General features: G+C 45.5%; 2 protein-coding genes across 2 annotated transcripts in view; both read right to left on the bottom strand.

The window, feature by feature from the left end:
- plekha6 (pleckstrin homology domain containing A6) overlaps positions 1-17,873 on the bottom strand; it is a 151,695-nt gene extending 133,822 nt beyond the window's left edge. The window contains exon 1 of the mRNA XM_088082478.1: positions 17,633-17,873. The gene's annotated coding sequence lies outside the window, so the exon portion shown is untranslated. The remainder of the gene's footprint in view (positions 1-17,632) is intronic.
- On the bottom strand, positions 62-2,679 carry LOC148190111 (zinc finger BED domain-containing protein 4-like). Its single transcript, XM_088082446.1, has 2 exons — positions 1,124-2,679; positions 62-984 (listed from the first exon to the last, which is right to left on the bottom strand). The coding sequence occupies exon 1, from the start codon at positions 2,505-2,507 to the stop codon at positions 1,185-1,187; it is 1,323 nt and encodes a 440-aa protein (XP_087938572.1). The 5' UTR covers positions 2,508-2,679; the 3' UTR covers positions 62-984; positions 1,124-1,184.
- Positions 17,874-18,440: the final 567 nt, after the last annotated feature.

Raw genomic sequence — 18,440 nt, forward strand, 5'->3', positions numbered from 1 at the left:
TTCGAGTCATTTTAACAACAAAGTAATAATATATTAAATGTAAACAGATCATGTATGCTTTTAAAATCTATATTTATTTATCAAAACAAATTTGATAAACAAGTGCATTGAACATTTACAAGAAAACTAGTGCTGACATTGCACTTTTATATTACACTATTAACCAGTACCATTTAACATTTGACTCATATTCTGCAAGAATATTTTTCCTTTTAAACTATTTCTGCACAGAATAAACATTTGATAAAGTGCAACTGAAATTATTTGTAAAAACAAAAGTACAAAAAAGTGCTGACATTATATTTCCATAACATATTGCACTAGAACTAGCACCACAGCAGTTGACCACTGAATGCACATTTTTTTTAAAAAAAAAAAAGACTCTAAACGATTACTCGATTATCAAAACAATTGGTAATTAATCCAAAAATCGATTAATCATCGATTATTCATTACGGGTCTAGAGGTAATATTGTATATTGAGGAACATTTAGGTTATCCTTAAAGGACAAACACAAATAGGGTTTTGTGTTTGAGAGAGGGAGAAACATAACAAATACATGAACATAACACTGAACAGGGTTGTGAGTTTTCTGTTATTTCATGGCTCTATGCTGCATTGCATTTGCAAAAGACCAAATTGGCCAAAAGTCTGTCAGTCATTTGTGCACGATGGGGCCGTAGAAAGATGCCACCATGGCTGAAAACTCGCTCCACTGGAGCACTGGAGGCAGGCACTGCCAACACTCTGATGGCCACTCGGAAGAGTCTTCATGTTCATTGCCCAGAACAGAAGAGCATTCTGTCCTTCGGCTATGTCAAGGTAGTGACTTAGCTGTAGTGCTGGAGTGGTCCCCACATCCTTCTTCTGCCTTTTATGATATGCAGCAAACAGCTCTTCTCCTTGTCCAAGCTCCTCTCGCTCTTCTTCATCAACAAGAGGCACAGGTTCATCTGCCTGTGCTGCATCTTGCAGGATCAGTTCTGGCAATTATCAGAAACAAAAGAGCCCTTATTACAATTAGAATGGGAAATCAAGTGTGTTAGACTTAACACATTATTGTTGCAATAAAATAGATCAGATTATGAGAAAAAAAGTTAAATTAAACTCAATGATATTTACCTTTAACTCGTTGTGCCACCTCTGCCTTGATGTCACGATTGACCAGCACATGGGGCTCCACCTAAAACAGAGAAAAGGCTGGATCCAAGGCAGCTGCTTTGAGGTAGACTGGGTCTGCAAAGGGAGCAGTGACCCCATCTTGTGTCCTGGCCATTTTCACATTGATGAAGATTCCAAGAAATCTTTTGTTGAGGGATACCTGGAGACTTCTGACCATGCTGCTCAGGAAACGGACTTGAGGCTTCAGCTTCTCAAGGTGGTGATTGAGGGCCAAGACAGATGGAACAACAGCACTGATTGTGACTACCTTCTCCCCCTGTGTCAAGTCAGTTGCTTCACCAAACGGCTTCAAGATGTCCACCAACTCCTTCAACAGACTCCACTCCCGTGCTGTGAATGACAACTCCTTGTGGCCAGACTTTTCCAGAACAGCACAGAGCTTTAGATGATCATACTGGAGAACTGCCTTCACTTGCCTCAGTGTTGAGTTCCATCTTGTGTTGACAGCAGCAGGAATGCTTTTCTGTTCCCCAAATTCAGCTTCGAACACATCTTTGAACGTCGTGCTTGTGTGCAGCAGTGAGCTGAGTTTTGATAACTTTGAAAAAGAAGGAGATGCCACTTTTGTTTCTTTCAAGCCGTCTCCCACCACCAACTGAAGAGTATGTGCAAAACACTGCAACCGCTGTTTCTTTGCCATAGCAGCATCTACTGTTTGCTGGTCTTCCAGGGTTAAGTCATGCCAGAGCTCTGGGTCATCAAGATGATCCCCGTCATCATCATCTTTTTGTTCAGTGGGGAAGCACACAGTGAATGCTTTGCGCATGTTAGCAGAATTGTCACTAATAATGTAGTCCACTTCATCACATATTACCTCAAACTGGTCACATATTCTTTCAGCTGTGTGTGAGCCTTGGAAGCGGTTGCAGGCCAAGAGATTGGACTTCAGCTGTATCCTCTCTGCCTCTTTCTCTATCCAATGCACAGTGACTCCAAGGAACCCCCTCATCTTTCGGTCAGACCAAATGTCCACAGTGACTGAAACATGGTCAGTGCTGCTCAGTTGAGTTTTTAATTTCGAACGTCTCTCTGCAGCAAGGTTCTCAGTTTTTGATGTCAACGTTCTGCGACACACTGGGCTGTACTTACTGTCAACTACTGTCAGAAAATGCCGAAAGCTCTTGTTTTCCACAATAGACAGGGGCAAGTTGCAATCAATAATCAAGTCGGACAGTATTGCATTGGTGATGGCCTTTTGTTGTGGATGGCTCATACTGTAATGCCCTACACGAATGTCCAGGAATTGGGCGATTGTAGGCTGTTGTGGTTCACTGGTAATGCTTTTGGTCGTCTGGTATTCTTCATATCTGTAAGATGCAAGCATATTAAACAGATGTCAGAAAATCCATTATAGCCACACATAAGATAAGATAAGGAGAAAGTGACAGTAGGATACTTACAAAATTAAGCTAAAAAAACAGAAAATGTGTATATACCTATCAGAATTTAAAAATATACAAATATAACAAAATATAAAATGTTAAGTACTAAATAGGCAGGGCTATACACACAAGACTATGTACAGTATATACACCTTTAACTTGTACAGATATGGATTTATGGGCATATACATATACTGGTGGCTGTGCAGGATAATTGTGCACAGAGTTGTAAAATACACACATGGTGTGTAGCATTAAAAATACTAAGCAATTTAAACTATGTTGCCTTGCAAAGGCAAATTGTGCACAGAGTTGTTAAATACACACATGGTGTGTAGTATTAAAAAAATTAAGCAATGTAAGCATGTGAATTATGTTTACATTTATAGATTGCACAGAGTAGTAGCAGCAGAGATTTTTACAATGCGATACAGTGTGGAATAAATATTGCACTGTGACGGTTCCTGCCTCTCATCCACCTCCTGCCACTCTGCCAGTGTTTTTCCACTCACCCTCTCTACCTGCTAGCCACGCCTACCTCCTCTGCCACCTCGTCTCACTCACCTCTCAGCTGCAGCCCATCAGCAATCAGTACCTGATATAAGCCCCTTCAGCACACACACTCGTCGCCAGATCGTTCTTTCGCAGTATGCAAGACTTTCCAGCGTTTACCTGCCTGATCACACGAAGCCGACCTTGCTTGTCCCCGACCTGCTCTGCTCGCCTGCTCCCTGGAGAATCTACCTGCCTTTTGTTCCTGACCACGTGCTCTGCTTCGGCGTTCCTGATCTGCTCTGCTGGTAACGAACCCTCCGCCTGTCCCCGACGATCCTTCTGCCTGATCCTCATCGGCACTGCTGCATTCACGGACTGCTCCGCTGGTTACGAAATCTCCGCCTGTCCCCGACGATCCTTCTGCCTGCTCCCCATCGGCACCGCTGCATTCACGGACTGCTCCGCCGGCTACGAAATCTCCGCCTGTCCCCGACCACTCTTCCGCTCTCTCCTCGACGGCACCTCCACACGTGTCGCCGATCCAGCGGACGACGGGATTTCCTCCTCGACGGCGTCGAGTGCAGTAAGCTCCGTTTCTTCCCACCGTCCATTCACCAGAGACTTTGTTTGGGCGTTCCGCTCGAAGAACGGACAATTACCAGTACTGTTTCACCATCATTGGTGCATTTTCTGTGTTGGTTTAAATAAACGTCATTACCAACTAGAACTGTTAATCGGTGTACTGCATCTGGGTCTACACCTCACCCGTTACAGTACGATCTGGCCAAACATGGACCCAGCAGAAAACACCGCTCTCCAGTCTCGTCTTGCCCGCGTGGAAGGAATGTTGCAGCAACACGAAGCTCAGCTCACTTCCAACGCGGCTGAAGCTCGCCAGTCGGCGTCAGCGCTGGAGCGAGCGCTAACCCAGTTAGCCACCCAGGTACAACAAATGGCTACCACCCTGACTCATCACACCTCTCCTGCTCCAGTTCCTGCTCCACCTGCTCCACCTCAGATGCTAACTACTAGCCCTGTATCCGAGCCCCGGTTGGGGGCTCCTGAACGATATGCCGGGGATCCTGAGGGCTGCGGCCCGTTTCTAACAAACTGCTCAATCCTGTTTGCCCTGCAGCCACACACCTTCGCCACAGAGGGAGCCAGAGTGGCCTTTGCCATAAACCATCTCACCGGCAGAGCACGCTTATGGGGAACGGCGGAGTGGGAGAGAGGCACGCCAGCCTGTGCCTCCTTCCAGGCTTTCGCGGAGGAATTGCGTAAGGTTTTCGGACCCATCTCAGCGGGACCTGACGCCAGCGGAAGCCTCCTGAGTCAGAGACAAGGGAACCGAACAGTCACAGACTTTGCCATTGACTTTAGAACCAAAGCCCGGTTGAGCGACTGGAACACGGCGGCCCAGTGTGACGCTTTTCTCAACGGGTTGGCTCCATACATAAAAGACGAGTTGGTGTCGTTCGACCTCCCTGGTTCATTAGATGGGCTCATTGAACTGACCGCGAGGTTGGACAGACGGATCCAGGCCAGAAGGAGAGAGCGGAATCTGGAGGGAGCTAATCATCGGGCTCCCAATCACCAGTATGGGACACCCGCTGCCTCTGGTCCCCTGTTCGATCACCCCTCGGGAGCAGAACCCATGCAGGTGGGTCGCACCAGTCTGACACCTGAGGAAAAAGGGAGGGCTCAGCAGTAGACAGGGGCATTCTGCTGAGCCGATCCCTACATTCGAACTCTGCCCCTGATCAACGGCCCCTGTTTCACGTCCAACTACAACTGACGAGAGGATCTCACACCCTCGCTACTTTTATTGACTCTGGAGCCGACGTCAACCTCATGGATGAGGAGCTCGCCCGGCAGCTGGAGATCAAGTTGGACCCTCTTCCTCGTCCCATCCCGGCTAGCGCGCTGGATGGCCATCTCCTGGGGAGGGTGACTCACCAGACTACCCCCATCTCGATGCTCCTGTCTGGTACGCATCTAGAGACAATCAGGTTTCACGTTCTGAGATCTCCAAGCATTCCCCTGATCCTCGGTTATCCCTGGCTTCGCCGCCATAACCCCTACATCGACTGGTCCACGGGGTCCATATTGGATTGGAGCCCCTCCTGTCACCAGGTCTGCCTACGACAAACAGTCACGCCCGCGTCGCCTGCCAGTTCCTGTTCCACTCCTGACCTCTCTAAGGTACCCCCTGAGTATTATGATTTCCGGGAGGTGTTCAACAAGGGCCACGTCACTGCCTCCACATCGACCCTACGACTGCGCCATCGACCTCCTGCCTGGCTCTGTTCCTCCCAAGGGGCGCCTGTACTCCTTGTCGGCACCAGAGAGAGAGGCGATGGACACATACATTGGGGACGCCTTGGCTTCCGGCATCATTCGCCCCTCCTCATCTCCCGCCGGTGCTGGGTTCTTCTTCGTGGGCAAGAAGGATGGCTCCCTGAGACCCTGCATCGACTACCGGGGTTTGAATGACATTACTATAAAAAACCGCTATCCTCTACCCCTCATTGCTTCCGCCTTCGAACTGCTCCAGGGGTCCACCATTTACACCAAGCTAGATCTCCGCAACGCCTATCACCTGGTTCGGATCCGTGAGGGGGACGAATGGAAGACAGCATTTAATACTCCCACGGGATATTATGAATACCTGGTGATGCCTTTCGGGCTCACCAATGCCCCGGCTGTTTTCCAGGCTCTCATCAATGACGTGCTCAGAGACTTGCTCAACAAATTCGTATTCGTGTATCTGGATGACATCCTGATCTTCTCCCGCTCGAAGCAAGAACACATACACCACGTCCAGACAGTCCTGCAACGCCTGTTAAAGAACTCCCTCTTCGTGAAAGCTGAGAAGTGTGAGTTCCACGCCTCCTCTGTTCCCTTCTTGGGCTACATCATTGGCCCTAATCGCATGGAGATAGACCCTGCCAAGGTCTCAGCGGTTACCTCCTGGCCGGTCCCTGACTCCCGCAAACAGCTGCAACGATTCCTGGGGTTCGCTAACTTCTACAGGCGGTTCATCCGTGGCTACAGTGCGGTGGCTGCACCTCTCACCGCTCTCACCTCCTGCAAGGTTCCCTTCCGTTGGTCCCCGGACGCAGAGGCAGCGTTCCAGCTCCTCAAGAGACGCTTCAGTTCAGCTCCCATTCTCCTGATCCCGGATCCCGAGAGACAGTTCGTGGTGGAGGTGGACGCTTCCGATGTGGGTGTGGGGGCTGTCCTGTCGCAACATTCTGCTGAGGACCAGAAGCTTCACCCCTGTGCTTACTTCTCCCGACGATTGTCACCGGCGGAGAGGAACTATGACATCGGTAACCGGGAGCTATTGGCGGTGAAGTTGGCGTTGGAGGAATGGAGACACTGGCTAGAGGGCACCAAGACCCCCTTCCTCGTCTGGACAGATCATAAGAACCTCGAGTACATCCGCTCAGCCAAGAGACTCAACTCCCGTCAAGCCCAGTGGGCTCTGTTCTTCGCAAGGTTCACATTCACCCTGTCATACCGACCTGGTTCCCGCAACGTCAAGCCTGATGCCCTGTCTCGTCAGTTTCTAGTTGGGGAGGAGGACCTCCCCAACCCGGACAGTATTATTCCCCCTTCTCGTCTCCTGGCCGCCCTCACCTGGGGGATCGAGGAGCGAGTTAAAGCTGCTGTGGAGGACCAGCCGGGTCCTAGCTCGTGCCCCCTGGACCGACTCTTCGTTCCCCAGGGATTAAGATCTGAGGTCCTGCAATGGGCTCACAGTTCTCGTCTCACCTGCCACCCAGGGATCACACGGACCAAGGAGTTCCTACAACGGCTGTTTTGGTGGGCCACCATGGATGAAGATACCACAGACTTTGTAAATGCCTGCCCTGTCTGCAATCAGAATAAAGCTCCTCGGGGGGCTCCTGCCGGCCATCTACAGCCACTACCTGTGCCTCATCGTCCGTGGTCCCACATTTCTCTGGACTTTGTAACCGGTCTGCCACTGTCGGGAGGCAACACCACTATCCTGACAGTGGTAGATCGGTTCAGTAAGATGGCCCACTTTGTGCCTTTGCCCAAGCTCCCCTCTACCAAAGAAACTGCCGAGCTGCTCCTGGAGCACGTGTTCCGGCTCCATGGTCTCCCTTCTGACGTGGTCTCAGATCGGAGCCCCCAGTTCACCTCTGCATTCTGGAGGGAGTTTTGTCGTCTCCTGGGTGCCTCCACCAGCCTGTCCTCCGGGTATCACCCACAGTCAAACGGCCAGACGGAGAGGAAAAATCAACAAATGGAAACGGCCCTCCGGTGTATGACATCTAAACACCCCGCCTCCTGGGCCTCGCAACTGCTGTGGGTGGAGTATGCCCACAACACCCTCACCAGCTCCGCCACTGGCCTGTCACCATTCCAGTGCGCTTATGGGTTTCAACCCCCCCTGTTCCCGGCGCAAGAGAAAGAGACTGCTTACCCTTCTGTTAAAGCCTTCATCCGTCGCTGTCGACGGACTTGGACTCAGGCCAGAGCCGCCCTGCTGGGAACTGCAGATCGGAACGCCAAGGCAGCTAATCGTCGCCGCTCCCGAGCCCCCGCTTACCAAGTGGGGCAGAAAGTGTGGCTGTCGACCTGGGATCTTCCCCTGAGGGTGGACTCCAAGAAATTGGCTCCCAAGTTTGTCGGGCCATTCCCCATCGAGAAGGTGATCATCCCGGTGGCAGTCCGGCTAAGGCTGCCCCGCACTATGCGGATTCACCCCGTCTTCCATGTCTCCAGACTCAAGCCTTTCAGAGACAGCCCCCTGCAACCTGCCTCTCAGCCTCCCCCGCCTCCACGCATCATTGATGGGGCTCCTGCTTACAAGGTGCACCGCCTGCTCCGCTCCCGTCGCCGTGGGAGGGTGCTCCAGTACCTGGTGGATTGGGAGGGGTACGGGCCGGAGGAACGGTCATGGGTCCTGGCTCGCCAAATCCTGGATGCTCGACTCGTGGCGGACTTCCATCATCTGCATCCGGACCAACCCTCCAGGCTCGCCTCGACCCGGGGGGATTCTGATTCTGTTCCTCGTCCTGCCCCTGTGTCTGCTCCGTCTGGGGGTGACAACGTGGTTTCTGCCTTGGAGGGGGACGGTTCCCTCTCTGGGGACGATGGGAGTGTTTCGGATGTCTCTGAGGAATTCTAGCCCCCTCCTCCCACCCTGCTTCTGTGGACTTGTTTTTGGGACGTCGTGGGCCGTCCCTTGAGGGGGGGGTTCTGTCACGGTTCCTGCCTCTCATCCACCTCCTGCCACTCTGCCAGTGTTTTTCCACTCACCCTCTCTACCTGCTAGCCACGCCTACCTCCTCTGCCACCTCGTCTCACTCACCTCTCAGCTGCAGCCCATCAGCAATCAGTACCTGATATAAGTCCCTTCAGCACACACACTCGTCGCCAGATCGTTTTTTCGCAGCATGCAAGACTTTCCAGCGTTTACCTGCCTGATCACACGAAGCCGACCTTGCCTGTCCCCGACCTGCTCTGCTCGCCTGCTCCCTGGAGAACCTACCTGCCTTTTGTTCCTGACCACATGCTCTGCTTCGGCGTTTCTGATCTGCTCCGCTGGTAACGAACCCTCCGCCTGTCCCCGACGATCCTTCTGCCTGATCCTCATCGGCACTGCTGCATTCACGGACTGCTCCGCTTGTTACGAAATCTCCGCCTGTCCACGACGATCCTTCTGCCTGCTCCCCATCGGCACCGCTGCATTCACGGACTGCTCCGCCGGCTACGAAATCTCCGCCTGTCCCCGACCACTCTTCCACTCTCTCCTCGACGGTACCTCCACACGTGTCGCCGATCCAGCGGACGACGGGATTTCCTCCTCGACGGCGTCGAGTGCAGTAAGCTCCGTTTCTTCCCACCGTCCATTCACCAGAGACTTTGTTTAGGCGTTCTGCTCGAAGAACGGACAATTACCAGTACTGTTTCACCATCTTTGGTGCATTTTCTGTGTTGGTTTAAATAAACGTCATTACCAACTAGAACTGTTAATCGGTGTACTGCATCTGGGTCTACACCTCACCCGTTACATTGCACAGAGATAAAAAAAAAACAACAAAAAAAAAAAAAACAAAAACAATGCAACCATACAGTAATGCATAAGGTAGGGAAGTGAATGAGTTATATAGCAGACAAAGCAGTGCTACATTAAGTAGTGCTGTTAAAGAGTCTGACAGCTGATGGGATGAAGGACCTGCAGTAGCATTCACATGAATTACATTTTAAACTATGAGTCAGGGAATGAACCCACAGTGGACGCAACAGATCATCATCGTGTTTGCAGTGTAACGTTAAGTTTACAGCCTCATTAACTACACACCTTACTAGCACAGTTACTTAGCCGATAAGCTAACGTTATCTGAGCATTAGCTCACCAGCTCTACTTACCGCTCTTTGTGCAGTTCGAATGATGTCGAACGAAGTTCGAAGTTGTTGCCTCTCCGTCTGTAATCTTCGACCCGCATGTTTTGCACACTGCAATCCGTTTTTTGTTGACCACTTCGTAACTTTTGTACCCAAACGACACTATCCTTGGTATCATTTTCAACTGGCCCATTGAATGAGTACTATTTCTTCTTTGTTGTTTGTTGTCCTACAATTTGATTGGATGCTGTCGGATCAAAACAACGTGGATCTAATTTGATTGGATGCTGTGCCTGCAGCTCACGCACACACACAAATGCGCACAGAGAGAGAGAGAGAGAGATGCAGAGCGTTCGTTTCTAACATATATTTTAATCTTTGTGTTCTGGTGAAAGTAGCAAGTCTTTTCAAGTCAAAAGGCTCAAGTCCAAGTGAAGTCACGAGTCATTGCTCTTCAAGTCCAAGTCGAGTTGCAAGTCTTGTAACATTTTGTCAAGTCGAGTCTAAAGTCATCAAATTCATGACTCGAGTCTGACTCGAGTCCAAGTCATGTGACTCGAGTCCACACCTCTGCATAAGCCATCTTTTGACTCTCCTTTGGCTACATATTGTGCCTTGTATTTGGCAGATCAATCAACGTTCTTCTTAACTGCATAAACCCCTCACTGCTTTCTTACCCTGAGGCTAGTTGGTTAGGGTAAATGTGACAGTTTCTCTGAGTGACTGCATTTCTTCATACTAACCCATCCTTTGAGTTTGTTAATGACACAGTTTCTCTGCATGTTAGGGCTACCTGACACATTTACTCATCATCACTGTCCTCAGCAGATACATATTCACTCAGATAACCTGATTTCTTCTTCACTCTAGGAGCAGGGCCCCAACTACCATTTGTATATGAACAATAGCAAAATGTAAGCTGTGCATGTGATCCTCAGCTCCACATGCACCAGTGCACATAACCTGTTACTGAGATCAAGTCCCACATTAACTGTAAGTCTTAAACCTTTACCTACCAATGTATCAAGAGGACAGCACTCGAAATGCTGTGGAGCTATATTATAGATGTTTCAAGGTTTCCGCATAGTACTGATTTATTTGCTGTTATGTTCATTTCTTGTTTCTTGTTGACAGTTCGCCCATGAATTATGCTGCTGTGGCAGGTGCCTGCTGGCTATCCGCTGGTGTCCAATAACACCGTGAATATTTCTGCTTGTTCTTCACTTCCTGTGTGTTAAGCCCAAACCTGATGTTTTTTCTAAACCTAGCCACATGCTTGTGTTGCACAATAAATGTAAATATGAGGTATTTAAAAATTAGACATATCCTGTTCCATTACAAAAAATTAGTACATGCATTTGTTACTTCTAGGCTGGATAACTCCCTATTATTCGGTTGCCCCAACAAATCTCTTAGGTCTCTCCAACTGGTGCAGAACGCTGCTGCAGGTGTTCTAATGGAAACCAAGAAAAGGGACCACATTTTCTCCTCCTACTTACAAAGCTCTAAATGGTCAGGCTCCATCCTATCTGTCACAGCTCATAGTTCCCGACCAACCCTCAAGATCACTGTGCTCTGAAAATGCAGGGTTACTTGTGGTTCCCAAAGTTTCCAAAAGTAGGATGGGAGCCAGAGCCTTCTGCTACCACGCTCCTCTTCTATGGAACCATCTTCCAGTTTCGGTCAGGGAGGCAGACACCGTTTCAACTTTTAAGGGTAGACTTAAGCCCTTCCTCTTTGATAAAGCTCATAATTACGGCTGGCTCAGGTTGCTTAGACCAGCCCCTAGTTAGGCTGACATAGGTTTTTCCTTCTCTTCCTCCCTCCATCTGAAAACGCAAATGTGTGTTTACTGCATTATGCTTACCCTGTTGCCTCTCCGGAGCATTCCTGTTCCCTTGTTTCCTAGTTTTCCTGGATCCTGGCTGCAATCTTGGTTGTGCCTGATCGTGGTGATGGCTGTGCTGGTGCTGTGACCCTGCCTTTGATCATGCTTGTGCTGTGGCTGCACTGATACTTTACCCTTGGCTCACCCTGATCATGGTCTTGGTTTTGCCATTGCTGTGGTCCTGTCTTAAGCTACGCCTGTGTTCATGCTTGAAGCAACCTTGTACTGCCATTATTGTGCCATATTATCACCTCCAATTTCAATATACTAATGGAACTCTTATCAACACCCACAATATTATCATAGAGTGCATTTAGTAATTTTACACCTATTAAATCAGGGGGATCAGTGAAAATCAGTTGAGTGTGAAATCAGTTGAGTTTTTGGTAACATGTGGTTATAAATAAAGTCACGAGATGAATGTTAATGTTTGTCAACTGAGATATGTCACCTTACATTAAGTTAGTACAAAAACACTTATATTAAACTGATTTTTGTACATTAAGTTAGTACAAAAACACTTATATTAAACTGATTTTTGTAATATAAAGTAGGTTATATGGCATATTTAGTAAAAAAAAAATAATAATCTACCTCCCATTGCAGCAGTCATTTATTCCAGCTTTCCTGCTCTTCCTCCTAATCTCTTACATCTGATGTACAGCACTTTGTTTTAGCTAGCTTTAAGGTGCTTTATAAACAAAGTTGATTGATTGATTGATTGATTGATATGACCTGCAGGAACGGACGCTAACCAGCAGCAGGGCAATAGTCTCCCAAAATTCTTGCACTCACACCAGCACTCAGAGGAGAAAAAAACATTTCAACATCTTCAGTAATGATAAAGACCTGGGAACAGGATGCATGTAAGATGGGAGATGTGATGCTTTAAGAGATATGAGCACTGACAGTATACTGTATGTTGACCCTTTAAGGCAGTTAAGCTGCCCACCACCTGTTATTTTACTCATCAAAATAAAGCAAACTTTATTTACAAAGTTTATGTGAGTCTAATCTGCATGCAACAGATTTTTTAAAGGTCAAAGTCAGTGCAGCAGAGGCCAGTTTAATATTTTCCCCAGTATGGGTCAGGTTCCAAAAACACTGGATCCGTCACTTCCCATGATGTAACTTGCTAATCGCTTTCATCAGACCCTTCCTGTCTTTTACATGTCACACTCCAGTTTGTAACACAGCTTTTGTATTAAAATTCTGATGACATCACTATGAAATCATCCCGGCTGTCTGACAAAGACATCATGTTTTCGTGAGTAAACGGATGTATACTGTGCATGTAAAATCAGTGGAATGTTCCTTTAGATTTGTACATCACCTCTTGTATGTAAAACAAACAGCAACAAGAAAATTCAAGGTCACATGACAAGTCATTCAGTCTGTCATTCAGCTTAACAGATTTTAGGATGAAGAGACAGGCAGCAGACTGGGTCAGTTAGACATGTTTTACAGTGTAGCAACTCATGCAAACATGACACAGACACAGAATTTTGTGTTACATTTGTAAATAATTATTATTTGCAAATACTTTGTCAGTGTGTGTTTTTGTTCTAGATGACTTTTTTATCCATCAGTCTGACAAAAAAAGAAAGTATTATCCATCATACTAAAAAGCAGCTTTTTTTTTGTTTGTTTTAGATGACCCATACAGGCAGCAGATGCACAACTTAGCCAGTAGGTTGACAGTTTTGGTAATTGTGGCATAAACATGTGTTAGGCATCACTGGATCTTTTTGTGTGTGTATGTAACTTAATCTTCCTTTTTTTAAGTATAAAAACATTACTGATGTTAACAAAGCACATCTTTTCATTCGGAAAAAAATACAAAAAAATAATTTCTTGAATACTTTCATAATGTATTACCTTTTTAAAATTACAATAGTTAATGTAATACAATAGAGAGCTAAAAATAAAAGCAACTTAATAAAAATAAAATATATAAATTAAAAAAATAAATAAATGCAAATAATAATAAATCTGAGACTGAGAGAGACTGTATAAAATGTGACGTCAAAATCAAAAAGTCAGTTTAAATCAAGTTAACTAAGCTAAATAAATCCAAGCCACCCCTTTTAGTAAAGAATAAGTGATTTTATATATCTGCCAATCATAAGATAAAACACATATAAATTAGTCAAAAAGAAAATTTGAGATTGGCGCTACATTATGATCTAATAATTGCTTCAGCTTCCATTTATCATAATTGTGTCAACCGAGAAAACACTCTCCCCAGTAATATAAGGACACATATTGTCATGTTTGTGCTATTCAACAAAAATATTGCCATTACATGGAGTAAAACATGTAATTGGATGATTATTTTTTTACTTCGACTTTCAGTGTCAGCTTAAGTCCATAAAAGAAGAGCATCTTTCCAAAATCAGCTTCCTTGTTTTTTTTCTCTCAGCTTCAGACATTGATATCTTTGAACAACATTGTCACCCAGTGAATATAATCATCATTACACATTCTAATCAATAAACGGGGAGCCAAAAATGGGTTTTGCCTAAGTTTTAACACAGCAATTTGATCACAAAAAAAGAAACCGTGTAGTTACACTGCCTGTTAACTGGTTAACTTTGATAGATCATGGGGCATACAGCTAAAATTCTTTAACAGGCTGCGTCTTCATGCTCCCTCTCCTCCTATGAACACACACATACTGTGTGTCTCCACAGATGCAGTGTGATGACAGAGTGGGGTGAAGCATCAAAGCCCTCTTATCCTGCTTTGCCGGCCTGATCAGCTCTGCTGGGAGGATTGGAGTGGAATTGGCTGGGATTAACTTAACACTGCCATGTGGCATTCTGCACAGCACCCTGCCAAATGACATGCAGACACACCCACACAGATGTAAGTTTACCTATGCTCACTGATAGTTAGGATTCTTCTGTGACTGCAAAAATAAATGATGAATATGTTAAAGTGTTATCAAGAAAGAGGCAGCTGCATGCATGCAGAAAAGCTCCTTTTGGCCAAAATGAAACTCTGCAGATGGTTGACAAACAGTAGTGGAGAAGTGGAGAATCTCTGCTGTGTGTTTTAAGAGCAGTGCGTCATTGAAGCTGCTGACCCTCCCTGCCTGCTCGCCTGTGATTGGTCAAGGCTGTTTCCTTGTCCAATGTTGATATTCTGTAAATTTCGAATATTCGTGATTTCATTTCAGAATATATACCAGGATTCTAAACCAAGTAATTCAACTGTGTTTTAAAGCATACAGTTGTACAGGAGCTTATTATCTGTCTGTTCATTCAGTCTGCGGCAACAGTGGTATTAGCCATGTTTACACCTGGTATTAACACGTGTCCTGGGGGACAGCTCTGAGGCTGCGTTCACACTATAAGCAAATGTGGCCCAAATCTGATTATTTTGCTGTTAAAATGTATTTATTTATTGTATTCATTTGTTTATTTGACATGGAAATACAGTAACATTGGTGCTGTAACATTCAGACATGCTCAAGTTCCAGATGCACTGCTTTGAGTGTTTATGGCAAAATGCAAATTTGCAAAACCTGTCCATAAGAGGCTTTTAGAAATTACAAATTCAAAATACAGAGAAAGAAGAAAAAGAAAATAAAAATAAAAGAAATATACTGTGAAAACAAAAATCTTATTCCCCTGTAGCACCCACTTAACCAAAAAGCCAGACAATATTGCATAATAATGTCATTATTATTTGTCATTATAAAGCTACCAGTTTGTGAACAGTTATTGGAAACAAATACCACTGTGGTCATGACAGTAGCAAGGTGGCTAAGTTGTCTTACCTTAGCTTAGCTCAGGCAACAAATAATGTGAGGGCAATGATACACTGGGCAACTTTTAGCGAGTATGATAGGTTAGTGTGCTTGCTAACATGACGTTTAGAGAGACTTGTTAAAATATACTAGAGAATTTTTTGGGGTGAGAACAAGCCATGCCATGTCTTATTTTTCTTTTTCAGTTTCTTTTCTGAGATCCTGAAGATAGTGTCCAGCACACCTCAGTCTAAGTGCGAGCATGTATAGTAACACACAGATGGGCTCCTTCGGAGCTGTCAGCAGTGACAACATCCAACAAAATCTGCCCACACTGACATTCAGTGCAACAGAATGATTTAAAATCTGTTGCTGTTGGAGAGCAATTAGAGTAGTAGCAGCACCAGTGGCTGTTTGCTCTCAGCAGCTCAGGTATGGATGGTTCCTGATGGCCTTATCTCCTTACATGACTACAGCTGCAGTTTCAGCCTTTCTCTGGTGGAATGCTTCTTCCTTTGCAGCTTTGCTGCATTTCTTCAGCTGTATACTCTGGCTTTAATAGAGACACTGTCTGAATATTTAAACCAACCAAACACTGTTAAAAGTATGTTGAACCATATCTTCCTCTGCAATCATATTAAATAACATCCTTTTTGGAGTCTGCTGGCATGAACAATTTATCTTTGCACAAGTTGAAAAATCCTCCCACCTCCACTATAAATTCCATATGACGTGAACATAGAATTTCACACAGGATGGACTGGCATTGTGTACCTCAGTTTTAAGGCTTTCATGATCAATCTAACCTCAGTTATTGTGTTCAACCAGGGGGACAGGTTGGAGGACAGGCGTGTATACAAGGCTAGTGTTGTTTTCTGTCTCAAGTTGACTGTTACTGGCTGAGTTTACTGACTGTTAGAACAAAGTGATATCAAAGGCAAAATACAAGAGATTATCTCCTGAAGTATTATGGAAACTGCATTCACCATTCTCATCCTCTGTGTAAATCTTCCAGAATCCAGGCTCAGTCTTATTCTTTCCTCATATTATGCACTGTGTAGCACTACAGTCTAATGGCTGTGAAACCATGAAAATCTAACTCTCGTACATTGTACGTAATGACATGTAATGACTATGTTGAAACTTTATGTGTCTTTACGTGTCTCAACAACACTTAATTTAAAATGTTGTTAAAAACCACTTGGTTATGTTTAGAAAACTTCATATTTTGGTTTAAAATACCTGCTTTTGGTGCCACAAATGCTGCTGGAAAATCAACAATTTCTTACTAAAAAAAACAAGAATGTGTTTGTTTTAGTCTCAATCAGTGGTCTGTTGCTTGGCTGCTGTCATGTCAAGGTTTCTCACTATCCACCATCTCCTTTTCATTTCCATGTAATCTAAGCTCACTTTAGAAATGCTATGATACACACGAAACATACAAATGTCATGTATATATAATATACATTGTATATTACATATGCTCTTTTTGATATGTATTTACACTCTGTATAGTCTGCATCAAATTTTTAACCCAAATTAACCAAAACCAACAATGAGCTCAGTGCATGGTTGGGGACACACAAAGACGATACTGGGCCAGCCTTACCTGTGCAACCAATGCAACCAGGGCAGCCAGTGACACCAGCCCAACCAGTGCAGCATTGCAACTAGCACAGCAAGCGCAGACAGTGAAGAAAGTGCAGCATGCAGTGCCGTGCAGTGAAACATGAGAGTGGAGCTCACACAGGTTTGAGTAAAGCCAGCATCCTTCCTTGCTGTTGGAAACCAAAGGTATTAGTATAAACTGTGGCCTACCAGGAGCTGGTATAGCTAGGCTTAGGGATATTTAAATCCCCAATTTTTCCACCTGTGCTCTTATGTAACCCAAACACCAAAACTTGGCCCATATTGGACACTAACTTTGAAGCACTGCTGTCCATGGACATGTTGTAGCCAAACAAGGGGTGTGTCTGTATGGAGGGCAATATCAGTCTGCCAGTCAGTCCATAACACTGGTTTGTGGTTGCTGTGGTGACACTGAGCTACAAGCTGCCAGTGGCCAGCTCAGGTGGCAGCAGCTGTTGGTCAATGGTGGCTGCTACACACACCACCCTGTCTGTGTTTATGATGAGGTGTACCTTAATGTTAACTGTTAACATTACATGTTAACTATAGCAAATAATGATAAAAACTAATAATAGACAGAAGGCTTTCACCCCACATGCTCAAAAAACCTAGGTGCCCCACATGCAAATCCACAACCAATTCAATTTCAGCCAACACATCAATAATCATTCTATCAATAACTGATAAATTATTTGCAAAATCAATGAGAAAGCAGACTGAAGGGGGAGAGCAGTTCAGTTAGAGTGAAGCAGTGAACACATTAATTTATTCCTGGCACACACTCACACTGGATCAATGATTTTTATTTACATTGGAATACACACAAGTTATTAGTGGAAATGATCAGACATAATACAGTAACCTTAAGTGCTGATCATAACAAGATCACACACACACACACACAGCATGTCACTTACCAGCCACATGCACAAATGCTGCCACGTCCCCGCTGCTGTCTCTTGCATATATATTCCAAGGTGTGTGTATGTTTTGCTGAGTGTGTGAAGGGACAGTGTTCTGACACACCCTCTAGCCCTCAGTCAGAGGTAAATGTTGTTATCAGCTAGAAAAAGATCCTCCAGGAAGGAGAGCTGAGCAAGCGGCTGGATGCAGGACAATAATAGGCAACCTCTTGACAGATAGGAATGGATGGAGGAAGGGAGCCTACAGAGCATGTCTGGCAGAAAATCCCAGGGTATTAGAGCATCACATGACCACCCATCCACTGTCAGTCGCAGAGCGAGTCGAGGAGATGAAAGCAAAGAGAGAAAGAGGCAGAGAGAGGACAAGAGTGAACGGGTGGAGAGGGTGACGTCACAGTGGTGCTCAATCCCCCCTTTTCATTACAGTGATAGAGACACAGAGAGGAGGCGTGAGCCAATAAAGCTGCTTGGAGCCCCTCCCTGGGTAGAAAAGCCAACTCTAACAGAGGCAAACATGAGAAGGGAAAGACAAAGGAAAAGCCCAGAGAGAGGCAAGAGATCCAGCCTCCAGACAGGAAGAAAAAGGGGAAAAATGAATATTTAACCTGCTCTGCTGAGAAGGAAAATCTTCTGAAGCTTCAGGCTAAAGTTTACATTTTATATCATTGATGACTTCACTAGGATTCAGAGCATAGGCTAAAGTTTATATTATATATCACTGATGACTTCACTAAGATTCAGAGCATACTTGCCATGTTGAGCAAAGATGAGAGTCAAATGTATATGAAAAAATAAATGAATA

The sequence above is a fragment of the Plectropomus leopardus genome, chromosome 2, assembly GCF_026936395.1.
Source record: "Plectropomus leopardus strain MGB_pleo_1.0 chromosome 2, ASM2693639v1, whole genome shotgun sequence".
In the NCBI taxonomy this organism is placed as follows: domain Eukaryota; kingdom Metazoa; phylum Chordata; class Actinopteri; order Perciformes; family Serranidae; genus Plectropomus; species Plectropomus leopardus.

Coding starts and splice junctions, on each gene's coding strand:
- LOC148190111 (XM_088082446.1), bottom strand. CDS start 2,507: ATGCTTGCATCTTACAGATATGAAGAATACCAGACGACCAAAAGCATT.